Consider the following 23653-nt stretch of genomic DNA (forward strand, 5'->3'; position numbering starts at 1 on the left):
GGTTTATTAATTTTCCTTAATGATACTCCTATACCCTCTGTGCTTCCACTTCATTTTTCTACTGCTGCTGCTTTAGCGGCAAGTATTATCCTGCAGTGAACGAACTGAAAAGAGAAGGGGTTTTCTCTTCTATTTATCATCTGTTTACAGGGTTTCGATTAAAAGAATAAACCTGTTTCTCCAGCCACCTCAGCTAAAAGAAGACCATCAATTTCTCAAAGCTCAGGAAAGACCTGGATAAATAAATCTGAGGCATTCATTCTCCTGACAAGCTGCCAGAGCCTGCAGGACTTGCTCTCACGCTGGCGTCTTTTCTGCCCTTGATGTCATGTGCAAAACACGAGGATTTGTGCCGTGCTAATCCCTCTAACGAGGGCTTCTCCCGACCTCTATATAAACCCTGCTCAAAGCTGTGGCTGCTGGGCAGGCACCACGGAGCCAAAGCTCCAGTCTTTTGAACCGCATTTAAGGCAATTAGAGACCGGGATTAAACAAACACCCGACACCGGCATCCTCAGCGGTGAGAAGGATTATCCCGCTTGGCTGGGGCATGGCGTGGTGGCGAGGCCAGGTTCTCCCACGGCGGCGATCTCCCTGCTCTGCTAGCTCACGCGCAGTGGAGAGGCAGAGCCTCCAGCCAGCTGTAATGGGAGCCCTGAGGTGGCTCTGCTGGGCTGGGCTGGGCTACCTGAGCTGCTGCTGTCCCCCCGGTGCCCAGGCGCAGTTCCCCCGCGCCTGCATGACGGTGGACGCCCTCCGCTTGAAGCGCTGCTGCCCGGCCTTGGGGACGGAGCCAGGTGATGTCTGTGGGTCCCTGCAGGGCAGGGGACAGTGTCAGGAGGTGCAGGCAGACTCTCAGCCCTGGAGTGGCCCCTACACCCTTCGAAATGTGGATGACCGGGAACGGTGGCCCCTCAAGTTCTTCAACCAGAGCTGTCGGTGCACAGGTGAGAGGGGTGCCAGGATGAGGGGATGGGGATGGATGGGTCTGCTAACCTCACTCCCAAGGCCAGAAACATTCCTGGTGGCATAAGGTGTCAAGAAGGCTTCAAATGCTATCAGTCTCCTAAAAATACTGTCATGTTGATGATGCTATCAGCACTTGTTCAGAGCAACAGAGTTGAAAAAGCGTTTTCTCTCATGCCAACTTCTGGGTTTTCCTCTCTCCCGCTGGAGTTGTCCCTGTACCACCCATCACCTTTCTCTGTGGAGATTTGGATGTTTCAATGCTGTGTTCAAACCTCTGTTGCTGCTGATAATGGCTCAGTGAACCTGGATCAGTGCGCACTGATCAGAGATTTAGTCCCCTTGGAGTAGTGCTTTGCAGCACGATATATCCCTGTGCACCGAAAACAGGTGCGTGTCTGGCTGCGGTCTTTCCCAGAGTCATTAACTAAGTCTACAAGTCACTTTAACCTGAAATAGGTCTGTACAACCACCAAAGAGGCCATCCTGTCTTTTTCCTCCCCGTCTCCAGCCTCTCCTTCCCACCTGTGACTTTACATGGGCTTCCATGTTCACATGCTGGAGGTTAAATGGATCAAGGAGCTGATGTGCTGGAAGGCTAACTGGGACAAAAAGATCAGGTTTTAATAAGACCAGCTCACTAGTGCTGGCAGGAGGGAGGGAGTGAGAAGGTGAGGTTGGCGCAGGATAAGGTGACAGACCCTTTTTCAGCAGCAGCCCTGGTTGAAAGAGGGTTAAAATGGGCAGGAACCACAGCCTCAGCCTGGGGTTCCTTTGCAGGGCTGGCAGGAGATGGTACCAGCAGTCAGGTAAAAGGCATGTCTCAAGAACAGAAGTCACCTGCTGGGGAGGTTTCAATCGCAGCCTGGGATTTTTTGTTGGAAACATAGAGTTGCTTGAATTTTCTAACATGGGAAGAATAGCCTGCTTTCCTTTAGCCTGGTTCTTACAAACTGAACTGTTTCGTCTAAAATATACTGCAGCTCTTGATATCAAAAAAGCCCAGATCAATCTGAGAAAGAAGCATTGCAGAAGATTACAGCCCACAAGGTTAAGTTTTGCAATGCTGTTATCAGCTGAAAGCAGAGAGGTAGTGGCAGATGCCTTAAATGGATAGAAAGTGTTACTGAAGCTCCTCAAAATAATAACAACAGACTTTAGAGTATAAATTGGTTTTTATCTCTTTCTTTGACTAGATTTCAAATGCTTGTGTGAAAGTACTTTTTCAGACACTTAACAAAAAATGGATGTAGATTTTGATTATTTTTTTTTTTTTTTCATTTTAAAGGTTCTTATATACCTGCAAAACTAAAGGCAGGTATCACATACAGGCACAGACCCTGAGTCAGAAGATCACTGGTGCACATGGGCATACACCAATAGTTACACAGCCTGAGTAATTAGGGCATCAAAACCTGGGAGTGAATTGAAGAGCAGTGTAGACAAATGTGGTCTGCATAGGCAGATGTTAGTTTGCTTGTCCAAGTAGAGGTAAGCACTAGTATTTGGTATTTGCAGGGCTGGGTCCCAAGTTAAATGACCAGAACCCAGTGTCGTTTCATGCAGCCTTCCTTCTCCTGAGCAGTCCAATCTCCTTGGCTCTTCAACTCTGATTTCTCTGCATGTCTACTCTTGTTTTTATTTCACTTGTTATATTCTTCTTTCTCCTTGCAGTCTTTTTTATCTAAATATACCAGTGATAAAACATTAAGGTGGCAGGCGTCCTTAAGAATGATTTTCAGAAAGGTTTCCTGAGCTCTACTCTGCTGTGGCCAGCTTGATGCTGCATGCAAAGGCCTTTCTAGGAGAACACTAAGAAGTTCACGACTGCTTGGGATTTGAATTAGATTTGATGCTTTTACAATGCTGGTGGTTGCGTGACTGTGTGTATTAGTATTTTGTTGTGTTTTTTTACATTGTTTTATGCACTGGTTGACTGTGGGCACACCAGAGATTTAAGTGGTGTGACATGTGGCCTTTATTAGGCATCTAGGGCTGTGGTACCTATGGTAGTAAATTAAGTATGCGTATTCAAAGGGACACGGAGCAGTGCACATCTCTATTATTAAGGTGTCTTATTTTCCAAATGGATTATGTGCAAACTGCCTATTTGAAATGCTTCCTGGCTTGTGCAAACTCCAACCCATGCCAAGGCTCTTTCTAGCATTTGAACGATATAAATGTTTGGTTGCATTCCGGTGCCATCTTGGCACTATTTAATTTATAGTTTAGACATAGCGTAAAGGATAAGCTGTGGGAACTCCAACTGCCGTGTAGCTGATTATATCTGGTTAGACAGTGCCATTTAAGCGTGTCACAGAGCTGATGCCGGTACGGTAGGAAACCAGGAGGAGCTGTGAGGAACAGGGACTGGGATTTTCCAAATGAGGGGAGTCTAGAGTTCTCACAATAAATGACTCCGTTTGAGCTTTCTGCTAAAAACTCAATAGCCAAGGATGAAAGGAACACTGAAAATTTGGCTGTCTGTTATACCTGTTCAATGAGGTAAAAATATCTTAAAATAGTATCCATCCAGGTCTGGGCGCTGAACATTTCTGAAAAGAAAAAAAAAAAAACAAAACCAAAACAACCAAACAGAAAGATCCAACTTTACATCCCACTTTTTGTGCAGAGAGCCATGGTGAAAAAGACAATTACAAGTCTGTTGTCAGGATGCTGCTTGCTGCATGTTTCACTCAATGTGTTGGTGGCAGCAATAATAGAATTTCTAGAAAAAATACGTAGTTATGGCATGAATTTAGCTGGGAAGTTGCACAGAATTTTTATTTCCTGTCTATTTTCAGTTTTGAATCCATTGTATGTGTTCTACAATTGGTTTAGGTGCACTTAATATTAATTTAATTTAAATAAATTCTGAAAGTGAAACGACCTGATGACAGTTCCTGACAGCATGCAGTACTATGTAAAGGAAAATGCGGTCATTTGTGTTTCAATAAGCTGTATGTGTTGAACTGGATAAAATGCTGGATGCAGCAGTCTGGTAGACCCTGAAAATTGATGCTTGTAGCTAATTACACAACAGAACAATATTTCAGTGGGATAGTTAAATTTAGTTTAGAAGAATACTGGTTTAGAAGATTTATGAGCTAAATGCTATTTTGAGTTCTAAAGGATAAAATTATACTAATAGGATACAGATCTGGTATACCATTTAAAAAACTTAGTACAGAAGATTATTGTGAAAAAACCACTCCAGTCAGTCATGGGGTTGCTAGCACAGATTGTGACAATGATTAAACAGTGACGTAGTTTGAGTTCACTGAGGAGTTAAACATCATTATAATTCATTTTTGTCTTTCATTTTCCAAGGTTCACATGTGGGCATGTGCTAAACATTACTCCATTTTTTTTTCCATAGAAGTTTTCTGAGGAAAAAAAAAATTAAATCTTTTCACATTCTTGTGAAATGTATAATCATGCTGGGGACAGAAGGTTTAAATTCTACTGTTTAGTTATAAGCAAATTGCCAGTTAAGCCATGTAGCTGATATGATGGCCCTCCCATTAGGTAAAAATGAGCTTTTGAAGTAGTTATAAAATGCACTTCATTTACTTATAGTAGGGCAACGTGGCTATGGTTATAATTTAGTATAATCCTATACCTTGATGACCCTGTTAGAACCTGTGCTATGTACAGATCTTCCACATCCTACAGCCTAACAGTATGTCCAAATGAAGAGCTAGAAGAGGCAGAAGAGGTAGCCATTTGTCTCATATAGTAGCAATCTTGATTCTACCCTTGGGATACTTCAGTATGCTGGTGTTTCAAATCTATTGTAGCTCCTGTTCTAATGCACTGGCTAAAGAAGTCTGAAAAGGATCCCTTTCTCCCCATCCAATAAATAATGTGCGTTAAGCTGGTCTGTGTGAAAGGAAGAGGCATGACAGCTGCTCAAATTTCATCTTGGTACAACAAAACAAGGCAGAAGGTGGTGAGTGTTGGATGGGTTCCTTTTTACTGAAGAAAAGACACTGAGTTGATGGAATTACTAATTTATGTTATGCTCAGTGTCTGAAGGCCAACCACATGCTGTGACTCTTCTCAGAGATAGAAACTCCCTGTCTGTGAGCTCAGCAATCGCTGGGCTTGAGAAGGAGTTACAGTGGTATGTGTTAGCAGGTACCAGTGATGTCTATGAGTACATACCAAATGTCATGTCATAAGAAATATAATTTTCTCAGTGTCTTGCTCATGGAATGGCCCAATGGGAAAAGTAGCATGGCCATAGTGCCTGCAGAAACAGCCAAATTCACCCAACTTGACCAGGAAAGACCACCACTAATGATGGTGAGATAAAGCACGGAAGAAGGCAGCTCCCGAGGCATGTGATCCCATCTGCAAACAAAAAGGTTAGTGGAGAAGACATCCCAGATGATTTTTTTTTTTTGCCCAGTGGCGGTATGATGGTCATTCCTGGAAGCAGTGGAACAAGCAGGGAGAATCTGGACCCTGACTATGACGTGATCTCCTGGCTGTGTACCAGAAAAACCTTCCACGCTATATTTTCTAGGAACTACAAGAGATGAGAATAACCTCAGTCATGCCTGGCGTAGCCTCAGAGAGATAGTACACTGAGTTGCTATGTGTTGGTCGCCAAAGGCAAAAAAATGCTAAGGCATAAATCCTTGTATGTTCCTATAGTCCCAGTGTTCAAAAGGATCTTGAAAGAGTCTCTCCGTCTTGCTGAAAATGTCTACTGTGTGCTATATCCTAATAATATCATAGAATCATAAAACAGTTTAGGTTGGAAGAGACCACTAAAGATTGTCTAGTCCATCACTCCTGCAATGAGCAGGGACATCTTCAACCAGATGAGGTTGCTCAGAGCCCCAGGCAACCTGACCTTGAATGTTTCCAGGGATGGGGCATCTAACACCTCTCTGGGCAACCTGTTCCAGTGTTTTCACCACTCTCAATGTAAAAAATTTAATCCTTTTATCTAGTCTGAATCTATACTCTTTTTAGTTTAAAACCGTTACTACCTGTCCTATTGCAACAGACCCTGCTAAAAACTTTGTCCCCAGCTTTCTTATCAGCCCCCTTTAAGTATTGAAAGGCCACAATAAGGTGTCCCTGGAGCCTTCTCTTCTCCAGGCTGAACAACTCCAACTTTCTCAGCCTGACCCTATAGGAGAGGTGCTCCAGCCCTCGGATCATTTTTGTTGCCCTCCTCTGGACCCTCTCCAACAGGTCTATGTCCCTCTTCTGTTGGCAACCCAGAGCTGAATGCAGTATTCTAGGTGGGGTCTCATGAGAGTAGAGGGGCAGAATTACCTCCCTTGACCTGCTAGCCACACTTCTTGTGATGCAGCCCAGGATATGGTTGGCTTTCTGGGCTGCAAGTACACGTGGTGTTCAGGTTTTTATCCACAAGTGCCCCCAAGTTCTCTGCAGGGCTGCCCTCAATCCCTTCATCCTCCAGCCTGTATTGATACCTGGAGTTGACCTGACTCATGTGCAGGACTTTGCACTTGGCCTTGTTGTTGAACTTCATGAGGTTCACATGGACCCACTTCTTGAGCTTGTCCAAGTCCCTCTAGATGGCATCCCATCCCTCAGGTGTGTTAACCACACCACTCAGCTTGGTGTCATCTGCAAACTTGCTGAGGGTGCACTCGATCCCACTGTCTGTGTCATTATTGAAGATATTAAACAGTACTGGTCCCAGTATGGACCCCTGAGGGACATCACTAATCCCTGATCTCTCTGTAGACATTGAGCCATTGACCACAACTCTTGGAGTGCAACCATTCAACCAATTCCTCATCCACTGAACAGTCCATGCATCAAATCCATATGCATCCAATTTAGAGAGAAGGTGGTGTGGGAGACCCTGTCAAAGGCCTTACAGAAGTCCAGATAGATGACATCTGTAGCTCTTCCCTTGTCCACTGATGTAGTCTCTCCATTATAGAAGGCCACTAGGTTGATCAGGCACGACCTGCCCTCGGTGAAGCCATGCTGGCTGTCTTGAGTCACTGCCCTGTCTTCCATGTGCCTTAGCATAGCTTCTAAGAGGATCATGTTCCATGATCTTCCCAAGCACAGAAGTGAGGCTGACAGGTTGGTAGTTCCCAGGGTCCTCTTTTCTACTCTTTAAAAATGGGTGCAATATTTGCTTTTTCTAGTAATTAAGGACTTCACCTGACTGCCATGACTTCAAATGTCATGGAGACTGGCTTGGCAACTACATCATTACTTCATAGATTAGGTGGTTAAGGGAGAAAATTCTGCAGAGCATCAGTTGGATATAATTAGCACCTGCCCAAGGGAAACAGGTGAGGAGTCATTGTCCACCTGGCTCCAGGTGCCACGCAGGTGGAGAGAAGCTTTTTTCTCCTAAAGATGACTCATCATTTCAGGCTTTTGCAAATCTGTTTTCATAGCCTGAGGTGCAGAGAGCATACCTATGTGCTGGGTTTGTGTGATGGAGTTTCAGTAGCAGGGGAGGAACTGCAGAGATAGCCCCTGTAAGGAAATGCGAGGAGCTTCCCTGGCTCCAAAATTGGTTGGAACAGTCTCTGGCCAGGTCGGACCTGCCTCTGGCCAGGGCCGAGACAATCAATGCCTCTTCAAATGCCATATTTAGGAAAACGAATAAAGGAACCTGAGCGAGGTGGAATCTGCAGTGAAGAGAGAGAGGAGGTGGGGAGGGCTGTGCCCAAAGGAGTTCTTAAAGGACTGTCTCCATGGGAAGGACCCCCCACGCTGCTGGAGGCTGATGGTGGAGCAGAAACATGTTCAGTCCATGGGAAGGGACCACATGCTGGAGCAGGTGGCTGCACCCTAAGAAGCTGTGACTCTGTGGGAAGAGCCCTTGCTGGAGCAGCCCGATGGGTAAGGATTGCATCCTGTGGAAAGGACTCATGTTGGAGAAGTTTGTGGACTATTTCCCATGAGGAGGAGTCCCATGTTGGAGCAGGGGAAGAGTGTGAGGAGTCCTCACCCTTTAAGGAAGGAGTGGCAGAAACAAGGTGTGACGAACTGACTTGCAACCCCTCCATTCCCTGTGCTGCTGTGGAGGAGGAGGTAGAGCCGGGAAGAAGGGAGGGACGGAGGGGAAGGTGTTTTTAAGATCTGGTCTTGCTTTTCATTATCCTCTCTGAATGAACTGGTAACAAATTAAATCTATTTGTCCCCAAGTCATAGATTCATAGATTCATAGATTTCTAGGTTGGAAAAGACCTTAGAGATCATCGAGTCCAACCATCTCTAATCCCCATTAAACCATATCCTCAAGTAGATCATCCACCCTATTCTTAAACACATCCAGGGATGGGGACTCAACCACCTCCCTGGGCAGCCTATTCCAGTGGCTGACAACCCTTTCAGAGAAGAAATACTTCCTAACATCCAACCTGAATCTCCCCTGACTAAGCTTATGCCCATTTCCTCTTGTTCTATCACCCATCACTAATGTAAAGAGCCCTTCCCCTACCTCCCCACCATCTTTTCTCAAGTATTATAGGCCGTAATCAGGTCTCCCCTCAGCCTCCTCTTCTCCAGGCTAAACAGCCCCAACTCCCTCAGCCTCTCTTCATAAGTTTTATTTTCCAGCCCCTTGACCAGTTTAGTCGCCCTTCTTTGGACTCGCTCCAGGAGCTCAATATCTCTCTTAAAGCGAGGGGCCCAAAACTGGACACAATATTCCAGGTGCGGCCTCACCAGTGCCGAGTACAGGGGCAGGATCACTTCCTTGCTCCTGCTGGTCACACTATTCTTGATACACGCCAGTATCCCATTGGCCTTTTTGGCCACCTGGGCACACTGCTGGCTCATATCAAGCCGGTAGTCAACCAACACCCCCAGGTCCTTCTCCGCCAGGCAGCTCTCCAGCCACTCCTCCCCGAGCCTATAGTGATGCTTGGGGTTTTTATACCCCAAGTGAAGGACTCTGCACTTGGCCTTATTAAAGCTCATGCCATTGGCCTCAGCCCAACGATCCAGTCTGTTCAAATCCCTCTGAAGGGCCTCCCTACCCTCGAGCAGATCGACACAGCCTCCCAGCTTGGTGTCGTCCGCAAATTTACTGAGGGTACATTCAATTCCTTCATCCAGGTCATTGATAAAGATGTTAAACAGAACTGGACCCAGCACTGAGCCCTGGGGAACCCCACTGGTGACCGGCCTCCAGCCGGATTTAGCCCCATTTACCACCACTCTTTGGGCCTGGCCGTCCAGCCAGTTTTTAACCCAAAGGAGGGTGTGCCTATCCAGGCCAGCAGTTATCAGTTTCTCAACCAGAACACTATGAGAAACTGTATCAAAGGCTTTACTGAGGTCTAGGAAAACTACATCCACAGCCCTTCCCTCGTCAACTAGGCAGGTCACCCTGTCATAGAAGGTGATCAGGTTTGATTGGCAAGACCTGCCTTTCATAAACCCATGTTGACTGGGCCTGATCACCCGGTTAACCTGTATGTGCTCATTAATAGCACTCAAGATAACCTGTTCCACGACTTTGCCCGTCACCGAGGTCAAACTGACAGGCCTGTAGTTCCTTGGATCCTCCTTCCGCCCTTTTTTGTAAATGGGGGTAACATCCGCCAGCCTCCAGTCCAGCGGAACTTCCCCAGTGAGCCAAGACTGCCCAAAGATAATGGACAGGGGTTTGGCAATGACATCCGCCAGCTCTCTCAGGACTCTCGGGTGGATACCATCAGGCCCCATAGACTTGTGGGCATCCAGCCGGAGGAGCAGTTCCTTGACCCGTTCCTCTGGGATCACAAGAGCTTCGATTTGCTTTCCCTCCCTGCTCTCAGACACCGAAGGCCAGCTCACCTGGGAACTACTAACCTTATTATTAAAGACTGAGGCAAAGAAGGCATTAAGGACCTCAGCCTTGTCCTCATCCCTAGTGACTAACGCACCCCCTGAGTCCAGTAGGGGCTGGAGGTAATCTTTAGCCCTCCTTTTGTTATTAATATATTTATAGAAAGACTTTTTGTTGTCCCTTACGGAGCTGGCTAGTCTAAGTTCCAATTGGGCTTTTGCCCCCCTGATTATCTCCCTACATGTCCTAACTTCCTCCCTGTATTGATTCCTGGATGCCTGCCCATTTTTCCAAGACTTATAGACATCCCTTTTTCTTTTGAGATGTTCCCAAATCTCCTTTGTCATCCAAGCTGGTTTTCTACCCCGGCGGCTCGACTTCCAGCACACAGGGACAGCTCGCTCCTGTGCCTCCAGAATTTCCTTTTTGAATAGTAACCAACCCTCCTGCGCCCCCTTACCCTTGAGAGCTATCTCCCATTGGACTTTGTTAATCAGACTTCTAAACAGCCCAAAGTCAGCTCTCCCAAAGTCCAGCTTGGCCGTTTTAGTGTTCCCCCTTCTAACTTCCCCTAGAATTGAAAATTCTATTATCTCGTGGTCACTATGCCCCAGGCGTCCTCCAACCTTCACATCTCCCACAAGACCTTCTCTGTTCACAAACAGCAGGTCTAGGGGAGCACCTTCTCTAGTTGGTTCACTGACCAGTTGCGATAGGAAGTTGTCCTCCACACTCTGCAGGAACCGCCTAGACTGTTTCCTGACTGCCATGTTATACTTCCAACAGACATCAGGCAGGTTAAAGTCACCCATAAGGACAAGGGCTAGTGAGCGCGAGACTTCCCCCAGTTGTTTAAAGAATAGCTCATCAGTCTCACTGTCCTGACAGGGTGGCCTGTAGCAGATTCCCACTACAATATCCGCCTTCATAGGCCCCTCTTTGATTTTCACCCACAGACATTCTACTAGGTCATCCCCAACATTTAACTCTAAACAGTTTAGACCTTCCCTTACATACAGGGCAACCCCACCACCCCTTCTACCTCTCCTATCCCTCCTGAAGAGTTTGTAGCCATCCATGGTAGCATTCCAGTTATACGAGTCATCCCACCATGTTTCAGTGATGGCAACTATATCATAGTTTCCCCGGATAACAAGAGCTTCCAGTTCCTCTTGTTTATTGCCCATACTGCGTGCGTTCGTATAGAAGCACGTAAGTTGGGCTTTTGACCCCACTGCACCCCTAGGGGCGGAAGTTTTATTACTTCAAGTCAAGTCTGTTTTGGCCTGGGCCATGGTGTGTGGGTGATCCCTCCTGTTCTTACCTCGACCCTCAGACCTTTTGTTACATTTTTCTCCTCTCCACCCCTCTGAGTGGTGGGGGTGGGGGAAGAGTGAATGAGTCAGTGGCCTTGTGGTAGCTTAGCTGCTGGCTGGACTAAACCGTGGCGACCTACAATATGGATATTGTCTGATAAAATGATCTTGGGCATCGAGAGCTGCGTAGATTCAAAGAGCCCTCTCTGAGAGAGGAATAGGCACTGTCAGAGCCTCAACAAGTGACTGGTGGAGTCTTGTTCTGGTACCAAGACCGGGCAGGACAAACCTGGTCCTACACTAACTGGTTCTTTTAGTGCTATATTTCAATGTGATGCTTATCCACTGCTGTGAGTGTATGGGTTGTTTGAATTATTGGAAGGGTGACTGCCAATCTCAAAAAAAGATTGTTGACAGATCTCTTCATGGTTAATTCCTGCTTTGCCCTTCTTCTCTTAAAAAGGATCGAATTATACTTTTGAGCATGAGGGGACAATAGCTGCTTTCCAGATGTTCATGAACCACGTACTGAAACTTGTGCAATACACATGGCCTAATTAGGCAGTGTTGCAAAATATTCCTGATATTTATCATCTGGTCAGTACAGGCCAGAGTATGTGATTGGCCCTAAATGCTAGGCTGAGTTGTCAAGAATGAGCAAGTATACAGGTAGTGGAGCACACCAAATTCACAACAGCAGTCGTTCTCTTCTGATGGGACTCTCAGGATATCGTGATAAAATCAACGTTCCATGTTGCTTCCCCCCATCTTAATCTCTGCTTTCATCATAAGAACATATCTATGCAATCTTTTTTCTTTCATAAAACTATAAACTGCTTGCTTTTTCTGGCGTAAGTCTTTGTTCTCCTAAATCAATGCAGAGCCCTAGCTTTGAATGCCTTCTGTCCTAGCTGGAGCATGGCAGCTGAGCCCAGCTGCTCCTACCTCCATTGGGTAGGACCACAGAATCACACAATAGCTTGAGTAAGAAGGGACCTTAAAGATCATCTAGTTCCAACCCCCCTGCCATGGACAGGGACACCTTCCACTAGACCAGGTTGCTCAAAGCCTCATCCAACCTGGCCTGGAACACTTCCAAGGATGGGGCATCCACACCATCTCTGGGCAACCTGTTCCAGTGCTTCACCACCCTCAGAGGGAAGAATTTCTTCCTTATATCTAATCTAAATTTACCCTCTTTCAGTTTATGAGTCATTGCCCCTTGTCCTGTCACTACAAACCCTTGTAAAAAGTCCCTATCCAGCTTTCTGTAGGCCTCGTTTAGGTGCTGGAAGGCTGCTAGAAGGTCTCCCCAGAGCCTTCTCTTCTCCAGGCTGAACAAACCCAACTCTCTCAGAGCCCTCTAATCATCTTCGTGACCTGTACACCTGGAAATGTAAGCTGTACACCTGGAAACTGTCCTTATGGTATGCCATCAGGTTGTGCATGATCCAAAACCTAGTTGAAGTCTTCAACCCTGTGGTCCCTAACCTTAGCACTGGTCCTAAGTTTCACAATAGTGTGTAAACCTATAGCTCTCAGCCTCCAAAGTAACCATAAGCTCTCCAAACCTACAGTTAAAGAGTCCTCATGTCCTCTTGGTAGACATCAGAGGAGTCTATCACAAATGTTCAGAGCTCAGCAGCTCTTATCCCAGAGCTAGCCGTAAGCTACACAACCTTCTTGGTAACAGCCCTTTTAACATTGGGGGTCTTTGAAATTGGTAATGAGCCCTATAGTGCCTGACAATCTGAAATCATACTTTAGTGTTAACTGTTGTTTTGCTTATAGACTCAACCCTACAGTATAGGGATGTCTGCCCATCCAGGAGCTCTTCATAATCCACTTCCCCATCTCCACGTTAGCCTGAAGCCTGTCCTGGGTCTAGCAGTGCTGATATGTGCACAAAGCAGTGAGGTTTTATAGCATTTTGGAAGATGATTGGCATGGTTGTTGTAGAGTGAGCGTGTACCTGGGCTTGGAGGAAGGGTGGGCTGACAGAGTCTCGGTGCAGATTTTGGAGAACTGAGAGGAGATCCCAGAGGAGCCCTGGTTGCCTCTCCACTTCCTCCATCCCCTGGCAGCAGTGCTCGCTGTCTTACACCCCTGCTACTGCCTGCGTGTGGGCAGGAGGCAGATGTCTGCAGTGGGCAGGAGGCAGATGTCTGCAGCAGCCAGGGTCCTTCCCCATCTCTTCCCGGCAAAGGCAAAGGGAGCTATAGCTGGGCCTTCCTGCTGCTGCCGGTGGTCTGCTGCAGTGGGCGAGAGGCTGTGCTTAAAGCAAGCTTGGCTTCCCTGGGCTCTTCCACCATGTTAGAGGGTCTGAGACAACAGCCTAGAGCGAACCCTGCTACTTGCTTTAAGAACAACGAGAGCGGAGAACAACAGTACTGCGGAGTTTCTCAGGCTCTTATTGCAGCACCATTTAATAATGCTTAAAGTGTGATTGGCAGCACCCCTGGTGCTTGTCCTGGATTGCGTCGGGTCCCAGATGCACTGTTAACAGACATTAGTTTTTCCTAGGTTTTGTCCTTAAAAGAACTGTTTTGTTTGGGGATTTTTTCCTGGGTTGAAGGATCCATGTGAGCCGACCCTTTTTTTGAGTTTGATCCTGGAAGTCTGGAGACTTCTTGAGAATTGAGAGCCAATTGAACAAAGCACTTCATCACGTGCTTAACCTGAAGCACTCAGCCCCCTGTTCGGTGAGACTCTTTGCATGCCTGAGGGCTTTGCGGAGCTCTTAGCACCTTGGGGCACTGAGCTCCTTACCCAGAGCTTCACCTTCCTCACCAATTGAGCGTGATTCTTGGCCCTGCTGTGGCTCTGGGAAGTGAGCCATCCTTCTAGCTAGGCAGTTGGCAAAACTGCCAATCTGCTCAGCAGCTGTCCCTTCCAGGAGCTGGAATCTGAGGAAAAAGAGCACTAATTCTTACTTCTGCATTTCAGTGTTAGTTTTCTCTGATTCGTAATGTCATGACTGCTCTTTTCCTCTCGATCCAGGAAACTTTGCTGGCTATAACTGTGGTGACTGCAAGTTTGGCTGGACCGGCCCCGACTGCAATGTGAGGAAGCCACCAGTTGTGAGGAAGGATGTCCACTCCCTGACAGCAGAGGAGAGGGAGCAGTTCTTCGATGCTCTGGACCGTGCAAAGACAACCATTCACCCAGACTATGTGATTGCAACTCAGCACTGGATGAGTCTGCTTGGCCCCACCGGAGAAGAACCCCAAATTGCCAACTGTAGTATTTATAACTACTTTGTTTGGCTTCATTACTACTCAGTCAGAGACACACTATTAGGTTAGTGCTTTTCTTATCTGAGGGGCTCTGCAGGTAAAGGAAAGGGTGAAAAGTATCATTGCTGAACAAAGGTGAGTATGCTTAACACAGCTGTGCTGCTTCATTGAGCAGCGAGTCCCAGTAGGAGCAGATCTGTGGAGTGAAACAGCTGCTGGTGAGAAGCTGGTGGCCATCTGCAGTTGAGGGAGGTATGCTTCAGACCTGCTGTGGTCTGGTCCCTGTGACTGAACACTGCGGCAGCTGGAGCACACCAGCTGCACTCCTGATGCATCTTCTGTCTGACAGGGAGGCAGTTCACAGGCTCCACCGTTGGGTGGAAGTGTGGTCAGACAGTGACTGACTTCCGAAAGATGTTCCTAGTCCACAAGACAGGGTAGATGCAGCAGCAGTGGGAAAGGGACTCTGCAGTGGTAAAGGTAAAGACCATGCAGAGTTGTTGGGGACCAGAGTGCTACTGCTTTCTGTGGCCTTCAACAAGTCGGTAAGGATGGGATTTGCCTGACTAACCACAGCCAGCTTTTAAAACCAAACCAGGTTAGAGGTTTGGATATCTAACTCCATGCTTTCTCCCAAATCAGAATTCCTAGTCCTCATTGCTCTTCTAGACAGAAGTACCTATGCCAACTTCATTTCGCAAAGCTCTTGCAGGAGGAGGAGGCAGCAGTATGGCTTTTCTACCCAGCAGTCCTATGTGCAAGCTGAATAGCCCATACCTACCTCCTTGCTAGAGGGTATCAGCCACCCTGCTGTGGGTTTTCTTCAGTGTGTCCTTCTGACACTGTTCTGTTCATAGGGCTGAAGGAAGCAGTCTCTGGCCTAGCAAGAGCAAAGGTCCTTCAGGGGACAGGATAGTCACGTGGAAAGGGAGAGGCAACTTCTAGTGCTGCTGCAACGATAAATAAATTCATATGTGGGTTGAAGCTTGCTGCAGTGGTAAACAAATCCATATGTGGTTTGAAGCCTCTAGCCTTTGAGTGTCTTGGTTTTCATGTAATAACGGGAGCATAATACAAGAAATAGCAAGCACAATTTGAAGAAAATTAGCAAAGGACGTTGAATTACTGTTAGCAGGTTCTGGAAAATGCTGAGGTTCTCTTGAAAGATACATGGTATAAGTCCTGCTGCTGAGCAAGAGAATGAGATAATGTGGTACATGTTAGCAAGGAGCTAAGACTTTAGACAATAACACTGCTACTTAAACCCAAAATCTACTGAAGTAATGACGAATCTTCACAACACTCAACTTTTGAGGGAATGTGAAGATTTGAGAAGCACTGAAGTGGATATCCACAGAGGAGTTTGCTTCACTTATCCCATGTAAGTGCTGTAGCTTCTGATGTGCATGCTCTTTCCAAAGGTGCAGAGCTGCAGGTTTTTGTTTAACTCCACTCCAGGCAATAGAAGAAGGTGCTGTCTTTCTCTTGAGTTTCATATGATGCCCAAGTGCTTATTTTATCTTCTCTTTGTAGGACCTGGCCGCCCCTTCACAGGTATTGATTTCTCCCATCAAGGACCTGCCTTTGTTACTTGGCACAGGTACCATTTGCTGTTGCTGGAGAGAGACCTGCAGGTTAGCTGAAAAGCCTTTCCCTTTGCTCATGCCGCTTCTCTCTATTGCTATGTGACTTTGTCGAGCCAGCCAAGGGTAAGCTGTTTCCTAGGATAGATTCTTACACAAACTCCCAGGAGTGTTTGCTCATTGATCCTTTTCTGTTTAAAGTGAAATTAGTGCTTTCAAGATACTGAGGACTGAACAGTTTCTCACTGTGAACAATGATGTGAAGGTTATCATGGAGATTTTTTTTTTATTCATCTCCACAACAGAGGACCGAAGATGTGAATTGCCAGTATTTATTAATAAAAATCAAAGCAACACCTACACATAAAACTTGATAACAGATAGTGTCTGCTGATGTTGCAGTTGCCCTCTTAACGAAAGCAACTCTAAATATTACCCCCTTTAAATGTGCCATGCTATACGTTTAATATGTGCAATCCCAACCATTCTATGGTTCTATATATTTAGCAATATATATATAGTTAGCAATCTTTTAAAGAAATGTGTGTTAACGTGCCTGACAGACAGTTGCTGAAGCATTGACTCATTTGCATTACTTCCACGTTGGCAATGTTACTGTGTTTCAGCCTTGCAGATCTCTAATGAAAATGGTTGGTATCAAAATAGCTGTAGGATCTTGCTTGCATGAAATTGTATCTAACAAGCAAGCACAAGTAAATGCACTGTATTCCTCTATTAATACAAGTTCAGATTCTTCCCCAGGGCTAGCCTTTCTAGAGCGAAAGCAAACCACATGCACAATTTTACCCATTACTCACATCGCTCAGAAAGAAAGCCTCTCAGTTGCTTAAGGCTTGGAGTCATCTCTGCTCCTGCTCTCCTGCCCGGTCTCTGAGTTGGTAGAAAGCCTAACATGGCCAAAAGAAGTGCAGTCCAACAGTAGAGAAGGTAGTGACAATGTCTTCGCTTGGGCTGACTTAACGCCCTAGTCTTTTGAAAGGGGTTGGAGCAGCACTGTGAAGCGCGTGTGGTTGAAATGCAGAGTGAAAAGCAGAATACCCAGTGAAACAACTTGCTGGAGTCCCTTCCTTTCCCTTTTGTTTGAAGGTAATTCCCTGCTAACGTGTTTCTGTCCATTGCAGCGACTGATGGGCAACGACTCCTTCGCGCTGCCCTACTGGAACTTCGCCACGGGTAGAAACGAATGCGACGTCTGCACGGATCAGCTCTTTGGAGCATCGCGGCCGGATGACCCGGGGCTGATCAGCCTGAGCTCCAGGTTCTCCCGGTGGCAAATAGTTTGTAACAGGTGCGAGAATACCTAGGGCAAGCTTGCCCACCAACCAAACCTTGCTTTTGTTCAGTATTGACAGCACAGGCTGCTCCCTCAGTGTGAGTGAGCGGCGGCCGTAGAGCCAAGACGTCTTTTGTAAAACTGGGAATCACTGTCGGTTTGTGGGTAGATGGTGCTGTGTAAACTTCTCCCCCTGGCGTTATGGAAGTCTATTTTTTTAAGGTGATTCTTTTGGTACGGGATTTTAGTCGATTCAGCCAATTTGAGGCTGCCAAAAGCCTGAAGAGTTTGCACATTGGCAAGTATCTTTTTAAAAAAGAAATGCCTCCATGTCGGTTCTCTGTATCAAATACCCGACTGATTTTGGCAGCAGAAACATAAAACTGTTTTGGCATATAGCAAGCTACAGATAGGCTGAAAAAATCTGTCCTCTTGTATTGGGTGAGATCTTAACCTTGATATATTTAGTGCAGTTTGGGGATTGACTTCGAAGTGGCTGAGATTTCGCGTGGAAAGCAATGCAGAGACAGCCAGGAGCTCGCTGCCAGCTCTCTGTAGGCGTATACTGACTCAGGGCTTTGACATGCAGGACTGGGGTGTTACGACATAAGATGCTGCTGGTTACAACACTCATAAAACATTTTTCTGTCAGCTCCGGGGCAGCGTGCAGTCAGTCAGACAGAGGTATCGAGAGCTCAGGGCTTTCAGAAGAGTCTCTTTCTCAGAAATTCTAGCTTTAGGCAACAGTTGGCTTTAAATCTTGCCACAACTTTTTCTCTGAGATAAATAGGGGTTTGTTTTTTCTTGAAAACTGAAGTGACTAAACTTTTGCCTTGCCAAGGTTAAGCAAAGAAGGGCTTTTGCTTACTTCAGGAGTTTCTGAAAATGCCATCTCATTTTATACTGTATAGCACAGAATTTTTTTCGCAAGAGTTACACTATTTTTCTCCTCCTTCTTCCCTCTTTCTCTTGCTGATATAAAGAACTGGTTCTCCATTACTACATTAGCTAGGAGGCAAACCCTGCAACAGCAGGATGTACTCCAGACCGTGAAAAAGAGGATGTAATGCATTGCAGTTGCTTTTCTTCTAAAGGGGATGAGGGATGGAAAGTGAAATCTTGTTTTCTGTCATTCTTTGCATTTTGCTAGCCCGCCCCACAGTGGGATTTTCCTTTTTGTTAAGAGTTAAAAAACTAATCCTTACCCAGGACTGAAATTTTTTCAGTTCAAAATTCAAAAGACTCTTTTAGATTGTCTGGCAAAAACTGTTCTTCCAAAGCCCTCGGGAGGGGAGTAGGTGTGAAGGGAGTTGCGCTCACCTTTTCTAAACCATCCTCTCTCTGTGGAGGACGAGCCTGGTGAGTCTTAGTCCAAATGACTGATCGTCCACAGAGGCTGCAGAGCCATGAGAAGCCATGGCACAGAGGCAGTTCTGCGAGAACTTTGGCTCCCAGGCCACGGGAGGTGCACTGAGATACCTCAGGAGGTGTCAGTCCCTAACCCCTGCTCTCTCACATGTACAGCCGAGGCCTCTTTTATGCTAGAGGAGAAAATGCCGACAAGCCAGACGTCATCACCTTCTTCTAACTTGTACCTCTTTCTGTCTCATGCTCAGCTTGGATGACTACAACCGCCTGGTCACGCTCTGCAATGGCAGTGACGAAGGGCCGCTGCGGCGGAGGCTACCCGAGGGCTCCAGTGAGCAGCTGCCCACCACGGAGGACGTCAGGAGGTGCCTTTCCCTGCAGGAGTTCGACAGCCCCCCCTTTTTCCGCAATTCCAGTTTCAGTTTCAGGTTTGTCCTTCTGCTCCTCCAGAGCCAACTGGGTCACGGGTTTTCTTTTTGTGCACAGTTGTCAGAGAAATATTGTTACTTGATGCTGCTTTTACCCATCCACAGGAATGCGCTGGAGGGCTTTGATAAACCAGGTGGAGCCCTTAACTCGCCAATGCTGAGCCTTCATAATTTGGCTCACTCTTTCCTAAACGGGACCAGCGTTCTTCCTCACGCAGCCGCCAACGATCCCATCTTTGTGGTATGTTTTTTTTTCCCCCAGCGTGAGTGGCAGTGGCTGTGGCTCAAAGGCAGCTGTCTCACCAGAGATTTGCAAAACAGAAGTAAAGTGAATTCCCTAAAAATAAGTCCTTTAAATAGAAAAGGAGAGGTTTTTTTCTCTTTCTTGAACATTGCTGCACCTGCATAATGGTCAAAAAAAGACCAAAGAAATCTCAGGGTGATTTATGAAATATAAAAAAGTTTCTAGGGAGAAGAGCTACTATTCCAAGTCATGTTGCCCTGAATCCTTCCATTAGGTGGTATATAAATTTAATAACTTATACCAGGCAATCTTACAGCAACAAGATAAACTGAGAGTGGGGTTAGTTATTTTTAGAGCAATAGACTGAGTAGTTTGTTTCTTTGTTTAAAACTTCACAGGCTAAAAGGAAGCACATCTAACATCCTGCAAACAGGATGTGCAAATAAAAAGCCAAGAGTTGATTCTGCTTACACATCTTTCTCTTCTAATAAATTCATGCCAATTTCTTTTCCTCTTTGTTAGATTAAACCGCAGTGATTACATAGAGAAATTCTAATACAATTAATTTCTTTTGTACCTTTATTTTAGGTTTCCAATCTTTTGTTAGAAAAATTAGCCCAGATACTTACCTACTGGTTCTCCAGCTTATTTCCTTAATAATTCTTGAGTTCCTACATAAATTCCTTTCTAACACAATGAAATCTTCATTTCACTATGCTGTAATTTTATATGCAAGATTATTTTCCATGAGGTATTTCCTAAGTTTTCTCCAGTGTGGTGATTAAAACACAGAAGTGCGTCAGAAATTAATATGAACTGCCCCAGATATTTGTAACAGTTGTCTGAACTCAACTTGGAAACAACTTCCCTGTATTAGTGCTTTATAGACCTATGACTCGCTGGGCAAGACCCGATCAAATTTGTGGGTACTTGGAGCTGTTGAACTGGTGGCATGCTATCAAATGAGCATGAAGGAATCAAATTTCCAGCAATTTTTTGTACCTCTTCAAACATGAGAGAGTAAAATATGTTCCAGAGGTACATTCAGCTGAATGGGGTCAGTGGGCCTCACCTAAGAGGACAGACCTGCCCATTCACCACCAGCTGATATTAAGCTGTCTGGAGAAAGAGCTTATTATGAACAAGGAGCAACAAGGACGCATACAGAAAAATGTCCTGTGCAGGAGATCAATTTACTCCGTTCTCATGAGCTTTCCTGGTTTTCCATTCTGTAAATCCCACCTAAATTAAATCACCGTCTTCTCTCTCAAAAACTGCTGCCACCTTAGGCGAGAGTGTTTTAAGTGCTGTTGAGTTCAGAAAGAGCTTAATAAGTGTGCGTGCCCATGTCTGGATTTGCAGGTTCTTCACTCCTTCACTGATGCCATCTTTGACGAGTGGATGAAGCGCTTTAACCCCCCTGACAACGCCTGGCCGGAGGAGCTGGCCCCTATCGGTCACAACAGACTGTATAACATGGTCCCTTTTTTCCCTCCTGTGACCAATGACGAGCTCTTCCAAACCGCGGAGCAGCTTGGCTACACCTATGCCATTGACCTGCCAGGTACGTTGCAGAGGTGTGGAGGCTGTTCCAGGCCAAGAGATGAGAGCTCACGTTTTCAACAACACAGGCATATGGAAAATAAGGCACTTTTCACAAAACACTTGGGTCTGTTCACCTGCTCGCTAGAAACCACAGACAGTAGCACAGGTAGCTACAACTCACCAGATCAGCCATGGTAACTACCAGTGCTGCACATCCTTAGTTTGCTCTGCTGCAAAACGCATCAACTTGAACCACTCCGGTGTTGACAATGGTGCTCCTTTGGGGTTGAGGAGTCTTTGATTTTGGCTCCTGCCCCAGCACTGCTTATGCCTTTTACAGGATCCTTTACCCTGTCAGAGGTGAGGCACTCTGCCAGGGAGCTCGTCTGGCTAACGCTGGTCGTTAAAAAATACTTGTTTTGCACAAGGCCTTAAATGATACTGTACCATGAATCTCATTAGAGATGAACTCCATTAATCTTTAGATACCCAAACCCCTAGTTTTAAAGATTTTCTATGCCCATAGGTGTGATGTGCCTTAGGGTTTGTCTGTTCGTTTGAAATTCCCTTTGACACAAATCAGATAAAGACAAAAAACAAGAAAACAAAGTGTTTATGCACAAAATCCAAAATTTGCAACACGAGTTTCAAAAATTTGTAAAAGGCACAAGTGTAAGAAATGCATGAAAACCATGCTTCAACTGCTTTACCAAAGATTAAATCTGAGTAGTTTCTTTCTCCACCTCGGTATTCCTTTGAGAGGCAGTAGGTGCTTATCTAACCTATGTGGCCAGAAATTTCTTCTAAATGCTTACCGTGTATCGGTGGTTTTAATCTGTGGAGACTGTTTAAAGATCTATAGACTGCAAAAGATCGAAACCCTTGTTCTCAGGCTGCATTTATGCAGGGGAGCCCTGACTTGAGGAGACACGCTAGCTGCTTCTGCAGTGCTTTTCTCAGGGGTGTCCCCTGAATATCCTCTGAGAAATTAAACTTCTCCTTTTATGGAGTTTTAGTTTTCCTCCCCCTGGACCACTGTCCCCATTCCTGCTTTGGAAATGCTGCTGCCCCTTGGGCATGAGTTACTCAGAGAGGAACAAAGGCAGCTTATGATTGTACTGCGTCTCAACTCCCACCTAAATAAATCGTTATCTCACTGTGAAGCAGTGTATCTTTCCCTGTCTGTGTGGTCAGTGTTCAGAGAATAAAGTTTTTCATTAAAACCCTTCTCTTTTGTCTAAATATATAACTTGCTAATTCTACTTCATGTAACCACATTAGAAACCAGCATAGGTAATACATTGCTGGTCTTACTTGAGAGATGGTAAAGTGGTAAACAATTCATTTTGGGATCTTACTGAATTTGAGCATGATTGCCCTCAACTCTTTTGTTGACAGAAACTGCGAATTGGGGCACACAACTTTTAGTTGCTTTTATAGCTGGCGTGAGTGGATTTAAGTCCATATGTCAAAGTGCCTTTTAAATACCTTAAATCTTTTTGAGAGGTTTTTTTTTGTGAATATTTAGTCAAATGTAATTTTCATCTTGGTATGTATAGTGTTTTTCAGGACAGCAGACAGTTGTTGCTTCTGAAAGCACAAATGAAAACACAAAATGAAGTTATTTAGCCAAGTGAAGCAGGGTTATTTTAAGAATGGGCAATATTATCTTAGAAGACAGTGGTTCCGCAGAAGTGGTTCAAAATCAGAGGGTTTGATCTGGAGGGTTTGGTCGGGAGAACCACACTAAGTAGTATTTTCAGTTAAAAGTTTGACAATAGGCTGCTTTGTGGTCTATAGGAAAATTTGAGGGTTTTCTGTTGACCAAAGTAACTTGGAAACAGTTGTGCTGAAATGTCATTATAGAAAGAATTGCTTAAATCATTCCTAATTTTGGCCAAATTAGATAAGAGAATGGTCTTTTTGTCTTGTTTCTGTTAATCTTTCCTGTTCTCAACACTTTAATTTGTATGAAAGGTTGAAGTTTGAATTCAGCTGTAGAATTCTCTGGCAGGAAACATCTCTGGCTCTGGTATGTGTGTTGGTTACACGGTGCATTACCAGCTTCCCCTGCGGCCAGTGGGTCTCTGAGCCACATAAGTAATCATAATTATCAGGCTTTGGGATACTTTCTTTTCTTCCATGTGATTTGAGAAATGAAATTATGGGCTGTCCTCACTTCAGACATTTTGTATTCCCAGGTTCACTTGAAGAAACTCAAGCGTGGGCTGTCATGGTTGGATCCACAGTTGGAGGAGCACTTCTAGCTCTGGCCACGCTCGTTCTGCTGCTTGTACTTTTCCAGCACCGAAGGCAGAGAAGAGGTTTTGAACCACTGATGAATGTGAGCTTCAGCCCCAAAAAGTACATGGAAGAGGCCTAGTGCCCTCACTTTGTTTCTTTGCTCATTCTTGTAGGAAGTGACCTTGATTGCCTTATTGAGATCTTAGCTGAGAATTTATCACACGCTCCTTCAGCAGCTTACTACATTGTTCTCATTTAGGTTTTCCTGTTATCTTGTGAATTGTAATGTATGAAGTCTCTGAGTACAAATGTGCAAGGCCCAAGGCAGGCCAGACTTTTCTCATTGCCAAACGTTGTCTGGCATATGTGACACTTGTAAGTCATCCTCTATAGACTTAGATCAAGACAGCTGAGAATCTAAACAGAAGAAAACCAGCTTGAATAGCCAACATAATTTTTTACCTCGATGTGGTTTTGATTTCACTTAGCAGCTCAGAGATGTGCTGAAAGTTATTAACTCTACATAATACTTGAATAACATATTATTTTACAGTAATCAATAAATATTCTGAATAATGTAGTCTTTTTTTTAAAGTTCAAAATGTTTCACGCTGTTTGACAAAGTACTGCAGGAA

General features: G+C 45.3%; 1 protein-coding gene across 1 annotated transcript; it reads left to right on the top strand.

Moving 5' to 3' along the window:
- The first annotated feature begins 550 nt into the window (after positions 1-550).
- On the top strand, positions 551-23157 carry DCT (dopachrome tautomerase). The gene is made up of 8 exons (XM_086611369.1): positions 551-947; positions 14077-14376; positions 15846-15946; positions 17038-17204; positions 18806-18985; positions 19091-19226; positions 20592-20793; positions 22976-23157. The coding sequence occupies exons 1-8, from the start codon at positions 551-553 to the stop codon at positions 23155-23157; spliced, it is 1665 nt and encodes a 554-aa protein (XP_086467495.1).
- Positions 23158-23653: the final 496 nt, after the last annotated feature.

The sequence above is a fragment of the Tauraco erythrolophus genome, chromosome 1 (genome assembly GCF_009769465.1).
Source record: "Tauraco erythrolophus isolate bTauEry1 chromosome 1, bTauEry1.pri, whole genome shotgun sequence".
Taxonomy (NCBI): Eukaryota; Metazoa; Chordata; class Aves; order Musophagiformes; family Musophagidae; genus Tauraco; species Tauraco erythrolophus.

Coding starts and splice junctions, on each gene's coding strand:
- DCT (XM_086611369.1), top strand. CDS start 551: ATGGCGTGGTGGCGAGGCCAGGTTCTCCCACGGCGGCGATCTCCCTGC. Junction 17,205..18,805: donor TGGCAAATAGTTTGTAACAG/GTGCGAGAATAC, acceptor TCTCATGCTCAG/CTTGGATGACTACAACCGCC. Junction 20,794..22,975: donor CTATGCCATTGACCTGCCAG/GTACGTTGCAGA, acceptor TTGTATTCCCAG/GTTCACTTGAAGAAACTCAA.